At 37.5% G+C, this 18,813-nt stretch overlaps 1 protein-coding gene across 11 annotated transcripts in view; it reads right to left on the reverse strand.

Moving 5' to 3' along the window:
• KMT2C (lysine methyltransferase 2C) overlaps nt 1-18,813 on the reverse strand; it is a 313,148-nt gene that overhangs the window by 57,605 nt on the left and 236,730 nt on the right. For all 11 annotated transcript variants that reach the window (XM_023727962.1, XM_023727957.1, XM_023727958.1 and 8 more), the window contains 8 exons: nt 13,247-13,379; nt 12,784-12,998; nt 11,087-11,160; nt 9,593-9,775; nt 7,319-9,208; nt 6,358-6,650; nt 3,245-5,052; nt 2,270-2,381 (listed from right to left, as the gene is read on the reverse strand). In XM_023727962.1, coding sequence (XP_023583730.1) covers nt 2,270-2,381; nt 3,245-5,052; nt 6,358-6,650; nt 7,319-9,208; nt 9,593-9,775; nt 11,087-11,160; nt 12,784-12,998; nt 13,247-13,379 — 4,708 coding nt within the window. The remainder of the gene's footprint in view (nt 1-2,269; nt 2,382-3,244; nt 5,053-6,357; nt 6,651-7,318; nt 9,209-9,592; nt 9,776-11,086; nt 11,161-12,783; nt 12,999-13,246; nt 13,380-18,813) is intronic.

Here is an 18,813-nt window from a genome sequence, read left to right on the forward strand (position 1 = left end):
AAGTATCAAGTGAGGACCATTTAGAAATTATTTTAAGTGCTTATCAGTTTAGTGTTCCAGGAAAGACAAGACTACTGACAATGGATTCCTTCATCAAAAACATTGACTAAAGCCTCATTTTTTTGTGTAGCAAGCACATTTAATCCTCACTGTACCTCTATGAAGTGTGTATTCTTAGTACTCTCATTTCACTTATGACTAGAGGAAGATTTAGAGAGATTAAGTAACTTTCCCCACAAGGACTAGTGAAGCTGAGAGAAAAAGGCAACTGATTTGACTCCAGAGGTTTTCCTCTGTTATATGCTTCACTGTAGCTCAAAATAAAATTAATTTGAATCTTTAGGATAAAAATATAATGAAAACTTAGGTTTATTACATAAATTCTAAGAAAATTATTTCCTGTTCTTAGATATTTTGTATTTTAAAATAAAGAATTTATCTCAATTAAGAAGCTTCCTATATTTTTGTAGGCTATAGAGCGAATGTTAAAGCAAACAGAACAACCAGTGACTGACCAAGAAAAAGTCTGTATGATTAAAAATATTTGGTAAAATGTTATTTATTCTAATTAAAGTTATAAAAACTTCATAGAAACATCACTGCTTATATAGCAACATTTTCTCTTGAGCTTCCAAACGCTTAAATAGATCAAGACATACACGTGACACAATTTTCAAAATATATTACAAGTACTATACATTAGTATTTAAGTACTACTAGAACTCAGAATATGTACTTCCATCCTCTGCCCTGCTACAGCCCTGGTCTGGAATATCTCTTAATCTAAATACCACTCACTGCCTACAGCTCAGCTGTTAACCAAAAGCTCAGCAACTTGAATCCACCAGCCACTCCTTGCAAACAGTTCTACTCTGTCCTATAGGGTTGGTACAAGTCGGAATCAACTCGATGGTAACTTTTTTTTTTTTAAATCACTTCCACTTCTTCGAAGCACTCAACAAAAGAGTAAACAGTACACCTTACACACAACTAATTTATCAGTATATATCTGATTGGTAGAGATGTAATGCCGAAAGAGCAGGGTTCTAATTCCAAGGTCTGTATTATAAGCTGTTAATAAATGCTGCTCAATAATGAAAATCATCAGAAACCACTTTGATGTCAACAATGCTTCTTAACCATTTCTGAAGTATCTCAACAATAGAGAACCAAAAAAAACTATACCCTTACGGACTTCAAGTTTCTTTGATGCATTATGTTTATTTTAAATTGATGTAGATTGTGTATTACATTTCATAATAGCCTACATTCCTCTTTTTTTTCTTCAGGTTTTCACCCAGATATTAAATTGATGCTTTGCGTTTGCTTCACTGACAGAGGTTCTCCAATAGCAATAGATGTAAGAATTATTCACGGTGCTCACCAAAAATACATACGCACAGACACCATCTCCAGATATTCAGGTCTGCAGTAGAGCAAAGGAACCTGCATTTTTAACAAACCACCACATAATTCTGATGGTGGTCCATGATCAAAATTTGAGAGACACTGCCCTGTAGTATTTAACACCCCTCAAAGGAATAAACACTCTAATTTCAGAAATTCAGATACTCAAGTCATACAGTCCTTCTTAATGCATAATTTCCATTTTTCTGCTAACAGTGGAAAGGTTTACAAACTCTCCAATTCCTAACTTCCAAATGTTCTCTTATCTACTCCTCATTACTTTTTTTTTTCGGATTCAAATACAGTTTGGGGACATTTTATTTTAGAGCTGAATTCACATTCACCTTAATCACCTAGCATCTTTACCGCAATGTTCTGTTTTTTTTTTTTTCCCCTTCATGTTGTTCTTTTTGATGGGGGAAAAAACCTTAAATTTACAGATTCAAATAATCTATCTTCTTTTCTCAATACAAAACAGTTTAATTTCTATTTTCTGCTTATCTTTTTATCTTAATCTATTTAGGATGAAAGATCTTTGTCCCAAGGATCTCTCAGTTAGCATTATCAATTCTAAAGGTATTTAAAAGAGCTCACACTTAAATACTTTTGATTTCCTGATCAACTCAATTTTCTAAACCTTTCTATTAAACTCTATTATGTTTACCATGAAACTAATGAAAATAAACTTATAATTATATAGCATTTTACAACCAATCATAACCCTCAGATACTGCAACCAATAAATATTTACTGTTCATTTGTAGAACATAGGCTTTGAGTTTCTATGTGTTCTTTCTAGGAACTAGGAACAATTTCAAGCACTTCTTGATGTACCGTAAGAATGAGAAACATCTTCACCTACCTGTTCATAACCATGGGTGGCATGCCCATATTGTTTTGTGCCATTACTTTATTTATGCCTTTAAGGGCCACCATTTTGGCTTTCATTATAGGATCTGTAATTGCATCAAAATCTAAAGGAGAAATATATTTTAAAGTTACTTATTTCATAGTACTTGGTTCAAGGTATACTAAGAGGTAATGTAACTATCACAAATATTATGTGATTTATAAACTCTTATTCCTTATTATTTAATAATCTAATGATTACTAAGTTTCAATAATAGGTAACGAATTATGAGGTGGTAAGAACTTCCTCGTGAATTTAATCCCAACTCAGTAATCCATAACTGAAGTATACTTTAATACCTTACCCCTGCAAAAATTAGAACAAGAAGTCTGTCAAATTTAAGGAAGATTATGGCAATAATCTAAAGTAAAACAATTCCCTTTCATGTAAACCTTCATAATGTCAATCAGAACTACTTCTTTAGTAATGTAACATAATGGCTGAGAATCTGTAGTTATTTCCAATACTAGGGAAATAACTACATAATAATATTAGTTATCACTCTTAAAAAGAAAGATGCATCGATTTCTTGAGGTGATAGTCTCACGATACGGACAGCCTACTGAGAAAAGACCTCTTTGTATATAAATGAAAAAGAAATGGACCAATTTGATAAAATTGGTAATGTATATAGAATAGAATGCCAATGTTATTGTTTAGAAAAAACAATACTGTTTAATAGAAACAACAGTACCATTAATAATGGAATTGAATAAAGTCTACAACTCAGTTTTGAACCATTTGATTTACCTGGGAGGAATCTAAAATTATTAATCACTTCCATTTTAAAGCTGAAGGAGGAATATAAATATAAATCTCATTAGTACACTATTCCAAATGTAATTTTAACACTGTAATCTTATAAGCATACTGAAGGCCAGCCTAATACCCCTATTCACAGCTACTGAGACTCAAGTAAAGTCCTACCAATATTAGGGAAGAATGGTTCTGACCGCTGACGGATCATGGCTTGCATTTTTCTTTGCTGCTGCTGTTCTTGCCTCTCTTGATCCAAAAGATCCTGTAGAAGTAGAGGCTGTTCCTCTAGAAGGAGGGGCCTCTCTCTATTCTGCTGGGCTAATGTCTGAGGAATCATTAACTGCTGAGGTCCAGACATGCCACTGGTACTAGACTGACTTGTCAGAGGCACAGTCTGATTTGTAGATTTTCCTGTTCCAAAACTGTGACTTGCTGACTGACCCTGAACAAATCCTGGATTTACTTGCACACCCTGAGAAAAAGTATGGTTTACCCTAGAGACTACTGCCACATTTGAATTCACTGTATTATCCAAAACATGACCAGGCGGTGTCATTAAAGTAGGAGGCAAACTTGACACGTGATTGGATGGTGAGGCTGGCAAACTTGGTGGTGGAGATCCCAATGGCCTAATGTCTGAATTATCTGACTTTTCACTAGCAAGTAAACTTGAGAGAACAGGAGTTGATCCAGTTATGCCACAAGAGCTAATTACATCTTCAGCAGGCAGCAGAGTGGATCCTTGAACACTTATGCTGGAGTCAGCAGTTTCCTGATCAGTTCTTTTCTCAGGCAGATCTGGTTTACAAGGCTGCAAAGAGGCCTTTTCCCCATCATTAAGGTCTGTGTTAGTAGAAGCCTGTGAGCAAGGGATGTCAACAGCACCTTTACCCTCACTTTTCTCAATATCGTATTTGGTTTCCTCTTTAGAATTTGGAGATAGTACTTCTGTTTTTATCTCACTGGAAAAAGTGGATTTTTTCTGTGGAGAATGTTTACCAGAAAGAACCAAAGTTTTGTCTTCTGGCTCCTTTTTTTTTGGTTCAATAGACATACAATGATTATCATCAATTGGAACATTAAGGTCTAGTTCTTCATTAAACATGCTTTTCTTATCTCCTAAGTCAAGTTCTGGATCTGTATATGCAATTATATCAAATTCTCCTGATCTCAAGAGGTCATCCAAGTTGGGGTCATTAGTTTCCAAATTATCTAAAGTATCCAATTCATCTCCCTTGCCATCCTCTGTATCTAGATTTAAATTTTCAAGATCCTCATCATCTAAGTCTTTGACTTCAACTCCCTCGAGGTCTTTGACATCTAGTTCTTTTACAGATGGGTCAATAGAATCAAGTTTTTCTTCAAGACCATCAGAAGACTGGTTGGTTATCTGTAAATTATCAGATGTTGTTTCAGCTGGTGTAGATGTTGACAAAGAAGTCTCTGAAAATTCACCGCCTAAGGGATGACTCAGGGACCTCATGTCCATAGAAGATGAATGGGCAGGGTGACCTTGCTCTTGCTGTGACGGTGGTGCTTGTTCCAAATTTGGATGCACAGGCAGCTGATTAGGTAGACCTTGGGGAGGTCGTCTCATGGGGTCTGTGTGTCTAGGGCCTGGAAAGTCTGGCCGGGGAATGAAGCTTCCATGTCTTGGATGAGAAGGTGCCTCTATAACACTGCTAGCAGGAGCACTAAAGGGCAGCCGTGGCCTTCCATCAGGGGCCCTATGCCTCAATTCAATAAATGCTTGGCCCAGTATGTTATGCTGCTGAACTGGCAGACTCTGTGGTGAAAAATGTTGAGCAAGTCCAACTGGATTAGTCATTTGTGAGTTATTTAAAGGCCTAGGCAAATCTACAGATATGGATCTTCTGAGTTGTGGAGGAACTCCAGATCCTTGTATTTGTTGAGGAGACACAAGGAAGCGCTCTTGACTTGACATGGCACCATGATTACCTCCTGAAAATCCAAATCTAAAAAAAATTCAAACAGTTAATTTTAATATAAAGTATTATGCTCAATTTAGACTTGAGTTGAAGAAAGGAAAACAAGCTTTAGATTAAACTGTAGGCACAAAATTACTGTTGTCAAATACAATGACTAGGCAAAAATGAAATATCATCCTTACAAAGTACCCACGTACAAGTAGATCTGTGCTAAGTACCCTATACGTACACTTATTTGAGGTCCAAAAGCTTACAATCTAATAGATAACAGAAACAAAGACAAATGAACAGTCACCAAGCAGATGGAATCAACTGTTCAAAAATAAGCACAATGCTACAGAAGTCTGTGATTAAGAGTCCATTTCTTTTTTCTATGTTTAGGGAGGCTCCATGGAGGAAGCTGACTTGTGGGGATGTTTGCATGACGGTAGGACTGCCACCAAATTAGACTAGTAGACTTACAGGCCTCAGTACATGAGAAGACAAAAGCATAGGTGCAATGACTGAATAGACTTACTAAACCTACTGGCCTGAAAAGAATGAGAAGGACAGACGGTAGTAAGAGATAAAGGATAGGCATCATCTGCAAAGATTCAGTAAATGAATAAATTATTGGATTGTTTTATTATTTATAGTGTATCTCATTCTAGAAATGATTAAAGGAAACTCACAAAAAAAATACAAAACACAGCAACAGGCATAAAAAGGAGGAAGACAAAGTAAGAGTAGAACATGGAGGTAGGTGTAAGACTAAAAAACATCTATTTTGAAAACTCATCTACTTACTAGAGTTAGGGTTTAAGTTTGGCTTTAACATTTCTACTAGCCACTACAAAAAAGGAAATATGGTCATAATCTATCATCAATGATTTCATAATCGTATCTCATCATGGAAAGTACCTAAGGTAAGACATCCTTTAAATCTGAAAATCTCTACAAATAATTACACTGTAAATTAAAAGAGTGGAAATTTATAACATTAATATTAGGGGAAAGAACATTCCGACCGCCACCCTGTCCCGAGAGGCTTTAACTGTATGTGGTAGTTGCATTCTAGGGATGTGATCTGACTGCTTTGATAAACTATGTTTTTATGGCTGTAATTTGTTAATATAGTTAATTAATAATGAAGAAAATGCTTTTAGAGTTTTTAGAGAGGAAAAAAAATTGTGACCTCCCATTAGTGGAAAATAAAGTTAATTTTATCTCAAAAGTTACTAAGAGGTAGAAACAGAGTTAATTTCTTACAACTTCTTGACTAACACTAATTTTATTCAGCTGTGCTCTTCTTATAATAAGAATTTAAATCTGGCTGGAAATTAAAAGCATTACCTAAATCCATGAGGTCGCATCCCCATACTAGCGACATCAGGAGGACAGGGCCCACGCTGATCTTTTGGGAAAACAGCGTATCTAGGCCGCAGAGGAGGTATAACAGGAGATCTAATGTTCCCAGGATAGGGAGGAGGAGGTCTGGTGAAAGCCTGATTGATATTCTCTGGTTGCCAGTGCTGAAGTGGCCCTGGATGAGGCACTACTGGTGAATCCCGTGACCCCTTCTCCTGCCGACCAGCAATCTTCTTCTGCTGCTGCTGCTGGAGAATGATCTCACGTAACTTTTGCCGCTGAATGGGAAGAAAAAAAAAAAAAAAAAATCACTGAGATTTCCGAAAATGGTTTTTTAATGGTTAATGGCTTTTTAAATTGTAATACTTTTGCTAGCACCTCTGGTGGTGCAACGGTTAAGCACTCAGCTGCTAACCTAGAGGTTGGTGGTTTGAACCTACCCATCAGCTCCACAGGAGAAAGATGTGGCAATCTGCTTCAATAAAGATTACAGTCAAGAAAACCTTACTGACGCAGTTCTACTCTGTCACATGGGGTCGTTATGAGTTGGAATCAACTTGGCAGTACCGCACAACAATCCTTCACTATGTGATGCTCAAAGTATCTAAATGTTTCAAAGCTTGATAAAACACTAGTTACAGTTAACTATTCAATAGATAATCAAAAATAAATTGATGGTTTGGGTCCTTTTTCTTTCCTGACAACAAAATTGAAAGCTTTCAGTGTAAGGATTTCCATATACATTTATTAAAATTGAAATTAGAAACAGAATAAATCTAGTTCAATTGGTGTTAATTTTACCAATTTCAACTTTCTTGCAGTATGATGAAATTCTATAGAAAAGAAAAGAAACTTTATCACCTCTGTAGAAATTACTGAAGTTTGATGAAATGAGTAGCTTTAACTGTGTAACACACTTAAAGCATCTGAGAACATACGTGTTTACCTGTCTCAATTTCTCTGCGTCTGCTTGAGACATATTGATGGTATTCTGCGTATCAGTTACTCCTGAAGTCGGTACAGGTCCAGGAATTTGGGAGACACTGGAAAATGGCTGACCTTGGGAATTCAGTGGAGAGTTTGAAGATGCACTAAAGTTCCCCTCTGAACCAGGCCTTGGATGGTCAGTGACATCATGAGCAACCTGACTTGTTCCATAAGAGTCTGACTGAGATCTTGGAGTCATTGGAGACTGATCATAGGGATCACGGGCAGCAGATGGGGAAACACGGCTAAATGTGTCTGAAAGACCAGGTCCAGGTGGCCTGGGTGTTTGGGAACATATATCAGGTGGCCTTACCAAAGGGCCAGACAAAGCTGGTCCTCGATTTTGTGCTGCCTGTAGGAAAATATCCTGATTTGGCATGAGGACTGGTCTTGTCATTGAGGACCTAGTAAAACCCTCTGAAATCCTTGGCCTTGGTGTTGCTGGTGGCTGAGAGTAAGAAGCAGAAATTCCAGGTCTTGGTGTCCCAGGAGGATGAGCATATGGATCAGAATGCCTCTGAGTAGTTGCAGATGTAGCAAACAAGTCTGTTTGCGTAGATGGCCTTGGGGTTTGTGGCTGCTGACTATATGGATCAACAGTGGTGGGCCGGGGAGTTCCAGGAGGTTGAGAATAAGGGTCCGGATTGGATCGAGCTGTTCCTGAGGGTTGGGAATAAGACTCTACAACAGGTCGTGGTGTTCCTGGGGGTTGGGAATATGGGTCCTGAGATATTTGTCTTGATATGGTTCCAGACTGAGAGAAAGCCCTTGAAGGATGAGCAAAAGATTCATTCATTGCCGGATGTGGAGTGAGGGGAGGCTGGCTATATGGATCACTGGGTTGACTATGGGAAAAATTATCTATAGGTCTTGGTGTCAAAGCGGGCCGTTCGTAAGGGTCAATAGACATTCGTCTTGGTGCCTGTGACACTGCTCCATAAGGATCCTGGGAGGATGGAGGGGGCTGCATTGGAGTCTTAAAGGGTCCAGGACCACTTTCGAGAGGGGCAGATGTCAACAAAGGTCGTGCATATGGGTCAGAGATTCGTGGTCGCTGAAACACATCTGCCCTAGGAGATGGTTTAGTAAAGGGATCACTGGTTCCAGACGTTAGAGGACCTTTTGCAGTTTGTTCTGAAACTATAGGAGATCTAGGTAGGCCCACGGGTTTGGGAAATTGATCTGCCATCACAGGTCTAGGCGTGTCTGGAGGCTTTGCATAGGGGTCACTATTTGTCGTGGAGGAAGAACACAAATCTCTGACTGGTGATGGCCTATTTGCTGTTGTTTCACTTATCTGAATGGGCCTAGGTACTGATGATAACGGTGTGCAGTTTTCCACCGGTGTAATAGAATTTCTTCTGGAAAAACTATGGCCCCCTGGAGGTGGTCTAGGGGTACCAACCATTTTGGCATAAGGATCCACTGGAGATGGTGGTCGAGAGTTAGAAGATCCAGGTGAAAACATCTGTGGTGAAGATGGTTGAGAATTCTGAGACTGAGAAACATTCTCCTGAATGGGAATCCGGGATGGAGTTGGAGGAGGAGGTGGAGCTTGTGGTTTTACAAACACATCATCTGACGATGAAGAAGTAGGGGTACTAGCTAGTTGTTTTGTAAACAGGTCTTTATGGAATGACTGTGCAGGAGACATATTTCCATTGCCAGGCTGAGGTGTCAAGGGACTCTGGATCCCACTGCTTGGTGTATCTGAACCAGACTGCGTCAGAAGATGCTGAGAACCAAACTGCTGTTGCTGCTGTTGCTGTTGCTGCTGTTCATTCTTCACCTGCTCAAGTTTCTGTGTGGCTTCAATTTTAGCTTGCTGCTTACTTTTCTGACGCATTTGCTGTTGAAATAAGAAAGAAAAAGAAATCATATAATTAAGGAAGAAAATAATCAACATGAAAAAAGAAAAAAAAAGCAAGAGAAAAATAATTAGTTTGATGTTAGCAGCTACCAGATTGCTCTCTTATTAGACTACATATTCCCAAAAAAGAGAGACTATTATTCATCATAGTAGGCACCATTATGCCTAGGGCATTATATTGTTCATGGTATTTCAATAAACTTCTGAATCTACTTAAAATATTTTACTGAGAAAGGCAACAAATCTATGTTTAATCATATTTTCTTGCTGTACAAGAACCATATTCTTAATGACATGATAGTTCTCTTCTCAAAAAAGCAAATATGCAACTAAAAAAAGCAAATTATCCAAAAAACCTCATACCTGTCTAAATTTCCATTCCTGTTCATGTTCCGATTCTCTTTGCTTTAATGGATCTTTAAAAAGATCTGAATCAATACGAGAGCTGGGATCGATGTTATCTTGCTGTTGTTGCCTTTTCATGGAATCACTTGACATCTGTACTTTATTAATGCGTAAAGCAGCTCGGTTATCTCTGGCTTTTTGCTTTGGAAAAAAAGAGAAAAGAAATTACCCTCCAGTAGGCAATAATATGTTTTAAGACACAAAAAATTTCTAGTAAATTTTATCACACAAAAGCAAGAAAAAGTTGTGTTAAACAGTTGAGATATTATCCTTAGATCTTAAAGCCTTTTCTGTGAAAGGAATCTGGACACTAAAAAACCCATTACTGTTGAGTTGATTCTGACTCATAGCTACCCTATAGGACAGAGTAGGACTGCCCCATAGGGTTTCCAAGGAGCAGCTGATGGATTCAAACTACTGACCTTGAGGTTAACAGCCGAGCTCTTTAACCACTGTGCCACCAGAACTCCATCTGGACACTAACCCATCTTTTTCACAGAGCATGTTACCTATCAGTAGAGGGCACGTTTCCATCTATGTATCTGAACCAGGCTGAGAGATCCCAGGTATAACCTAGTAATTTTACCCTAATTTTCTGAAAAGACACTTATAAAATGGAAGAATTAATAACTCCTTCGATTTGGAGAAAAGGAAAATAACAAACCCATTGTCCAAATCTAAAATCTGGAAATGTAAACCTTACCGCTAAACAAAATTGTTTAGAAACATTAAAAATAGCCTGTCATTACCTTACTAAAGTCAAGGCAGAACAACATAAAGCATATCAACATCTTAAAAAAAAAATGATGCTATATTCAAGCAGTCTTTATCACTGAAGATATGTGCACTGAAAATAAAGTTGGAAAATAACTGCATATATTTTTCAAAACAATAATGAAGATTTAATGTGCTTTAATCTGAAAGCAAGGTTTGACTCCAATTGACAATCTTAATTTGGCTCTTTGGGAGAAAACAATTCACCATCTGAACTGTGAATCTTATAAAATTCCCTAATAATTTCTAGCAAAGATCATGTTTTAAAATCTCCTTAAAAGTGTCTAGGTATGTCTTTTCTTGATGCATAAAGATTATTGAATCTAGGAAGAAAAAGAGATTATGAAAGAAATTAAGGCACACTAATTCAGCCTCCAAGTTTAGTGTTCTTTTGGGAAGATAAACAATTATAAAGGGAAATAAATTAAACATGCAACTAAAATAGCTGATTTTCAATCCTCAACATCCTCATTCTGTTAACGCACTTAAAAAATGTCATGCTCTATAGTAAGATGTAATTACTTAGGAAATAATTATGAAAGCCAAGCTGTTTGTTAGTTGTCCAAATATTAACATGTATTTTCTGCAATACAGAATCTTTTTATTAGCCTAAGACAATAAAAATAAGGTTCAGATATTGTGTTTGAAGATATAGATACATAAGACTTTTTTAAATACCACATATGGTGCTCTTTCCTGTGAGCTTGCTTTTCTCCACAATTTAGCAATCTGCTTCACTCTGGTAGTCCAGTCTACAACAAAGAACACAGTATACACTTACAGAACCCAGCAATGATGTGTAATCAGAAAAAAACTGTGGATGAATTGTGCACAGTTACCTTATTCAGGCTGTATTTTCATAAATGAGTAGCCCTGTATGATGTTCTTGGCACAGTACAAAGTTTCTGGCATACAGTACGGCCAAAAAACTATTTTCTGAATGAAGTACTGCCTTATTAATAACCTGGCTTGTAGAGTTGAGAAATTTTTAATTCCAAGAGGCGTCAAAGTATATCAAAGCCAAGTATAATAAATTACCCAGGTCCTGTATGACATTACCAGAACCAAAGCCAAAGGTTTTATAAATGTCTAAACTAACAGAATTCTATCAATGTGACCAAAAGGAAGTAATGATAATTATGAATAAGCATCTTGTGTGTACAACAAGCACATGGAAAAGTCAAGATTTCAAGCAATTTCCATGAAATTCAGTGTCATAACAGTATACAAAACAAAGTTTAGTTGAGATTAACAGTTAAGGATAAATGTAGAAGAGATTTATTCCATACAGAAAAAAAAAAAGGCCAGTGAAAACAAAAATTAGCTGACAGACCAACAGCTTTAGCACAATATTTCATGAGGTTCTAGAATCGCACTGTAAAATTAAATCACGTAAAAAAAAAAAAAAATTGTAGCTCTGCTGTAAGAACAATGTACATTGACACAAAGTGACTTTAAGATAACCAAATATGCTCATCTATAAACAGCAAATAAAAAGTGACTGGCACAAAAGTAGTCAAAGAATGTGAATATTGCTTCAACAGACATTCCTGCACCAAACCACTGATTCCTACTGTTAGATAAGGAATCATCTGATTTATTTCCATATATACGAAATCAAGTACCACAAGGAGACCATACAAAAAATGTACCTAAAAGACAAGGTCATACATAAAAAAATCCACTTCTGGCTACCCTACTAGTAATTTAACGGAGCTTCTGTGCTGACAGGCAGCTGGGAAACTACTGTAAGACAGTTTGAATGACCTTTTTAATCCTGGTTTGTCTTGCAACTTGAACTCAAAATAAAAAAACAGCACTGGCTTGCAAAGATTTATAACTGACATTTCAAAATCCAAATGTTTCATCCTCTGGTTAATCAGAATTTTCAGATACATCCATCTGCTTTTTCAAACAGGTAATGGTAATGGATGGAGAGTAGGAGAACGGTAAGGAGAAAAGAAGGGAAGACAGCAATGAGTTAATTTCAATGTCAACAACACTACTCAGAACTGACTCAGATTTAGCCTAACTTAATACTTTTGATTAACTGATACTTTATGTTTCAGGAATTTTTTTGTAGAATTATACCCATATAACACAACACTGACTTCCATATATTTATAAGCATTACTAGGAGCTGGAAAACTCATCATTTCACTAATTGAAATTACTTTGGAAAAATATACAAATGGATACAGGGTCTAGGGCTAAGAAAATGCAAGATGTTTCTAGACAGGGAATCGTCACACTGGGCATAGTCACACTAGATGAAAATTAGTGATGAGAGGGCTTTCTGTTACAGTTTAAAAACAAGTCATTATACATACATGAGAGAAAGTTGATAAAATAGCAATAAAACACCCACAACGTACCTGGGAAATCTTCCTTTAAGTTAGGAAAATTAATGTTTGTGTAGAGAACTGGTGCCACTGTTGCCATCTCACCCAAAGCCTCTTCTTTCTCCCACTTAAGTGTACTTCTCTGGGTATTTGACATTGTATCATTTTCTCCTTCCATAGTGGGAGCCGATGATGTCCAAGAGCTATTAGGATCACTCACCATTGGATTAAATGCTGGATTTTTATCCCTGGCAAATAATAAAGAACTTAGCTTCATAACCATAAAATAACTTTTCAAAACTATGGTCAGATACAACTTTCATTAAACCCAAAAAGCTAAAAAGTAACATGTTTGATGATTTTTTGCAAAAGTCTGAATAAATATAACACACACTAATACTGTGCACAATAATTTAAACAGACTAATTTATTTAGACATATAACAAAAATTGTTGTAATTTAAAAGTTTCCATAGAAGGTGAAGGCTTTTAAGTACCTGGCATCAGTGTAAGGGGGTTGTGCTATAGCAGAGAAAGTTCCCAATCCACTTCCAGGAGGCAACGAATTATGTGGGAGATGCGGACTGGGTCCAATAAGGCCATTCATGAGTGGTATCCGTGAAAAAACATCTTAAGAAAAGAAAAAACATAATTTGGGTAAAATGGTTGAATACTATTCATAAAAAGAAAAAGCAGCTGACATATTTCTAAATAAAAACTTCTAACGCTACTTAAAAGTAGAATTTTTTCAAAATTATATTGTAAAATATTACTTTAAGAGTGACTTTTGGTTATAAAATGCAGAAATATGACCTCTATCATTGTGTTTAAGGAGCCCTGGTGGAGCAGTGGTTAAGCACTCGGCTGTTAAACCAAAGGTTGGTGGTTTGAACCCACCAGCTGCTCCGCAGGAGAAAGATGTGGCAGTCTGCTTCTGTAACATTATATTCTTGGAAATCCTATGGGGTAGAGTCTACCCTGTCCTACCAGGTCGCTATGAGTCAGAATCGACTCAACAGCAATGGGTTTATCACCATGTTTACTTCATCATGGTGTACTGGAAATAGCATGCGTTTTGGAATCTGAAGCAGAATTTCTATTTCTGAAAATGAAGATATTCTGTTATATGGATTGAGATAATGTATATACAGCTCACAGCATAGAGAGCTGGCATACAGTAACTACTCAATATATATTAGCTCTACAAAAAGAATGAATCATAGCAAATGGAAGTAAGTCTATCAAATATTTTCTTTTCCATTTAAAATTTATAGATGCTTCTTATACTTTATTTCTATTTCTGTTAATACAAAAAAACCAGTTATGATTAAATCAGCACTTTCTCTAAGATCGTTTAGAAAGAGCAATATTATATCTATCATTATCAATTAGACGATTATTATTAAAAATACATACATTCTGATTTTGGCCCATGTGGTGCAATGTGTTTCTCTTTATAGATGGCCTTTCCTGCCTTGGGTTTACAGTCTGCCACTGATAACTGATAAGTCCAAAGCTTGGCCTGTGAATGGTCTATTTTACCCACCTTGCAGGGACTGGTCAATATACTATGCAAATAAGGTGCATAAAACCCTTGCAGGGATTGGTCAATTACTATCCAAATGAGGTGAGCGTGGCCTAAAAGGGCCAATCCCACAAAGGTTGAGAGGGACCTCACTACCATCAAGAAGAGGAGCCTGGAGCAGAGTACCTCCTTTGGACCTGGGGTCCTTGTGCTGAGAACCTCCTAGGCCCAGGAGATAGAGCTGTAACACTGGAGATGGCGAGAGACAGCGTGAAATGGGTGCAGAAGCACGAGTGGCAGAAAGCAGGAGACTGGCAAGAAGTGGCTGCAGTGGACTTCCTGGACCACGGAGCTAGGCAGCTGCAATGTGCTTGTCAGCCCATGAGGGAGAAAGCTGACTTCAGGGAGGAGGCTTGCTGACAGAGCAGGGTGCCTCTGGGCACTTGTTGGTGAAGCCAAAAGAGCTGTAACACTGCTAGCAGGGCAGAGGCCAGGCTGAGAGAAGGCTTGCCTACCTGTGGACACAACTGAGAAGAAGCTGAGAGCTGTCCTGATTGACAAACTGTACCCTGTCTCCTGTTACTTCCAAGTTGATCCTGATCCCGAGATGCAGCCTGTTACACATAGCCTAATAAGCCACATAATTGTTGAGTATGGTCTGTGAGTTCTGTGTGGACACTGCAATGAATTATCAAACCCAGCAAAGAAGTAGAGTGCTGTGGGGAGGACTGCTGGTGTCAGAAATGGTGAAAAAGTTGGAGAGTGGAGGTATGTCTGATCTCCACCTCACAGTAATCAGCTTTGTGCTAATTTTGATTCTCCATTCTTCCTCTTGAATTTAGATGGCTTCTGATGCTAGTAGTACTAGATTACAGCCTTATTTTTCACTACTTGCAGTTTCAACCCTCAAATGCATTTCAACTCTCATTCCAGCTTATTCGCATGCTTCAAGAGCCTATCATTACTTCCCAAATAGACATCAGGCAAAGCATAAGGCCACCTTGTTGTTTCCCCATAATTCTTCCCAAGTCTATGATTTTAACCCTCATTGTGATCTTCTACTCTTCTCAACTATTTGGAAACAAGTCAACTGTCTTTATCTGAGAAGTTTTCCAGCAAAAATATTTTTCTTCATGTACCTTCAAAAAGCCCTCCCAATTAAACATGATGATTTGTAGAGACATATTCTAAAGTGAAAAAATACACGACTTCTGTTAATTGTTGTTAACACTCAGAACAATACTATTACAGGGCGCCACACCACATCACCAGTTTATTATATAAACAGATTTGTAGCTTTAGAGTTGGCTAATACTTTTGACCCAAGCCATAGTATTTTCAATCACCACATATGCATATGAAAGCTGGACAATGAATAAGGAAGACCGAAGAATTGTTGTCTTTGAATTATGGTGTTGGTGAAGAATATTAAATATATCATGAACTGCCAGAAGAACAAACAAATCTGTCTTTTAAGAAGTACAGCCAGAATGCTCCTTAGAAGCGAGGATGGCAAGACTTTGTTTCATGTACTTTGGCCACGTTATCAGCAGGAATCAGTCCCTGGAGAAGGACATCATGGTTGGTGAAGTAGAGAGTCAATGAAAGAGAGGAAGACCCTCAATGAGATGGATTGACACAGTGGCTGCAACAATGGACTCAAATACAGCAACAATTGTGAGGATGGTGCATGACCTGGCAGTGTTTCATTCTGTTATACATGGGGTCGCTATAAGTTGGAACCAATTTGATGGCCCCTAACAACACCACTTGGGACATGTGGGATGATGATAGAGAACTCATAACCTGAGCACTCTGCCATGCCATTGGATAAAAAGCAAAACCAACACCAATGTTTTATATACATAATGCTTTACATTGTGTAATGTTCCTTCACCTAAACCAGATCATCTGAATGTTACAACACTAAGGGCATAATTAGCTCCCATGTATATGTGAGAAAACTAAGGCTGATCACTGACAAATTTTCAAGATTTTGTCTCAAGGACTACTAGAGCTATTTGACTTTCAGGTTAGGGCTTAGCCTACTAAATAGCAGAGCTGGGCCCACTGCATCAGGGCTCCACAATGACAAAGGGTCTTAGGATAATTAAGCTTACTTCAAAGATCAAGGTAGGACGCTATATCAATTTTCAACTACAGTGAAAAGTAGGCCCCATTAAAGCAGCTAAGATTTTATTGAAAAATATCAAGTCTCTTCATGTAATAAGGATAAACAAAAGCTGCGTTATTGGTAATGAGGATGCTATCCATCGTGTAGCCATCTATCAGCCTGATCTATTATAACCATATTATGACCATATTAAAATCTCTCATAAAAATAGGTAGCACTTATTAAGCACTTACTAAGTGCCAAACACTGTTCTAAAAGCTTTATGGGTATTAACTCACTGTGTCCTCAAAACAGCCATATGACATAGGTTATTACGAGAGTCTCATGGCCAAAAAGACCCAGAGAAATTGGCTAACTCGTTCAAGGACACATAACCAAATGCAAACCATTTTTTCCTTATTATTTTAATAAAGATGTGGTCTTTTTTTCCTCAAGTCTTCCACATCTGGCCAATCTGGTCATATTAGCTAACAAACATAACCTTTTTCAAGGCATGAATCATGTTAAGAGTTGCAAAGTTACTTTGCTCAAATTTCTCTTTTAAAGTTATTATTTTTCAGTTTTCTTGAAATTTCCCTTCTCTGCTTTCTGACCTTCCATATTACTGTCAACACATTACTATCTGCCATCCTTTCTTATCACTCCTGCTGAAAATGACCAGCGATGTTCTCATGATCCAATGAAACCATGTCTTCAAGTTCTCATCCTATTTAACTTTATACTGTCTCTAATGATCATCTTTTTCACCTACCCTTAAAAGGGGAAATAAAAAGAACATGTAATTGCACACCTAATATAAACTAAATGAGTTAAGCATATGCCTCATTACATTTAATTAAAAAGGAGAGCTCCTCAAGATTTTATAGTATCTTAAGAAATCTCATCCTTCCCACAATTTCAATTAGCACCACTAGACAGGTAATTCTGCAATCCTCATCTATAGTTTTGAACAATTTCAACTGTCTAAAACAAAATTCCAGGATCCCTGGTGGCGCAGTGGTTAAGCACTCAGCTGCTGACCAAAAGGTTGGCAGTTTGAACCCACCAGCCGCTCTGCAGGAGAATGATGTGGCAATCTGCTTCCATAAAGATTTGCAGCCTTGGAAACTCTATGGGGCAGTTCTACTCTGTCTTATAGGGTCACTATGAGTCAGAATTGACTCAATGGCAGTGGGTTTGGTTTGGTTTTACAACAAAATTCATTACACCTCCACTACAACACATACACACTAGCGTTAAGTCTTCCTTTGTTCCATGTTTCCAATTAACAGTATGATTATCTTCCAGGTCAGCCTGGCTTACAGTCTAATTCATTTTATCTCCCCCTTTTACTCACACCTAACATCCATTCCATAGCATAATACAACTTACTCTAACTTCACTACTTCTCCGATGCATTCCTTCTTTTTGATTAGCATTGCAGATATCTTTATCAAGAATCTCAAATTTTCACTTAGTCTATACTGCAATAAACTCATTAGTACTATTCTTTTTGTCTCAAATTCACTTCTGACACTGACACCACAGCTACCTTTTCAAGTCATGTAACTAACCAGGTCATTCCATGGTGTGACATCTTCATCTGCTCTCTGAAGCCTGGAGAGAAAAGGCCACCTGCTGCTGCCTATTTTTATAGGCCTCTGCAACCTAGCTCCTCATCTGCTGTGGAAAACGGGAAAGCTGCCATTCTTGAACATCCATGTGTCATCCTTTACGTCAGCTTATCATCCTTTATCCTTAAATTAGAACTATTATTCTTTCAAACATGAACGTTGACTCTTAAGGCTCTACATAATTATATTCTACTATAATATAAATTAGTTGTAAGACTACAATACTAAGACTATAAACTCCTGAGGGTAGGAAGCCTTACTCACCTTTGTATGACACATAAGCACCTAGCCAAAAAAAAAAGTCACCTCTGGAAAACCTTTTAAAAATTAGACTGCCCACTGGAATGATTTTCACAATGATTGTAAAGCCTTTTATAAAGCAATACATCTTTAACTGATATTTCTTAAACATCTACTTTCAGTTGCAGAAAACATGGTGATAGATCATTTTTTATATGCTGAGAAGAAGAGAAATATTGAAGAACTCTTAATTATTAAGAAAGTATAGTTTGATGAGTTCCTTTATGTGGCCTTTTGCCTTGGTTCTTTGGAAAAACAGTTGAGGATATTTTTCCTCTAAGCCCTTAGGAGTTGTTACCTTTGCCCTAATTCTTTGGAGAAGCAACTTGGGGGACCTCCCAGGGTGCTCTCTAATCCAGAGGATTCGTTACTTTTGCCCAGGGGAAGAGCAGTCACTGCCAGCAGACAACCTTACTTTTGTACAAGACGTGAGCTGATGGACATCTCAGGGGTAACTGAGGAACAGTTGAACTGTGGTCTGGTAAGAGAGGC

This window comes from Trichechus manatus, unplaced genomic scaffold, assembly GCF_000243295.1.
Source record: "Trichechus manatus latirostris isolate Lorelei unplaced genomic scaffold, TriManLat1.0 scaffold00020, whole genome shotgun sequence".
NCBI classification, from domain to species: Eukaryota; Metazoa; Chordata; class Mammalia; order Sirenia; family Trichechidae; genus Trichechus; species Trichechus manatus.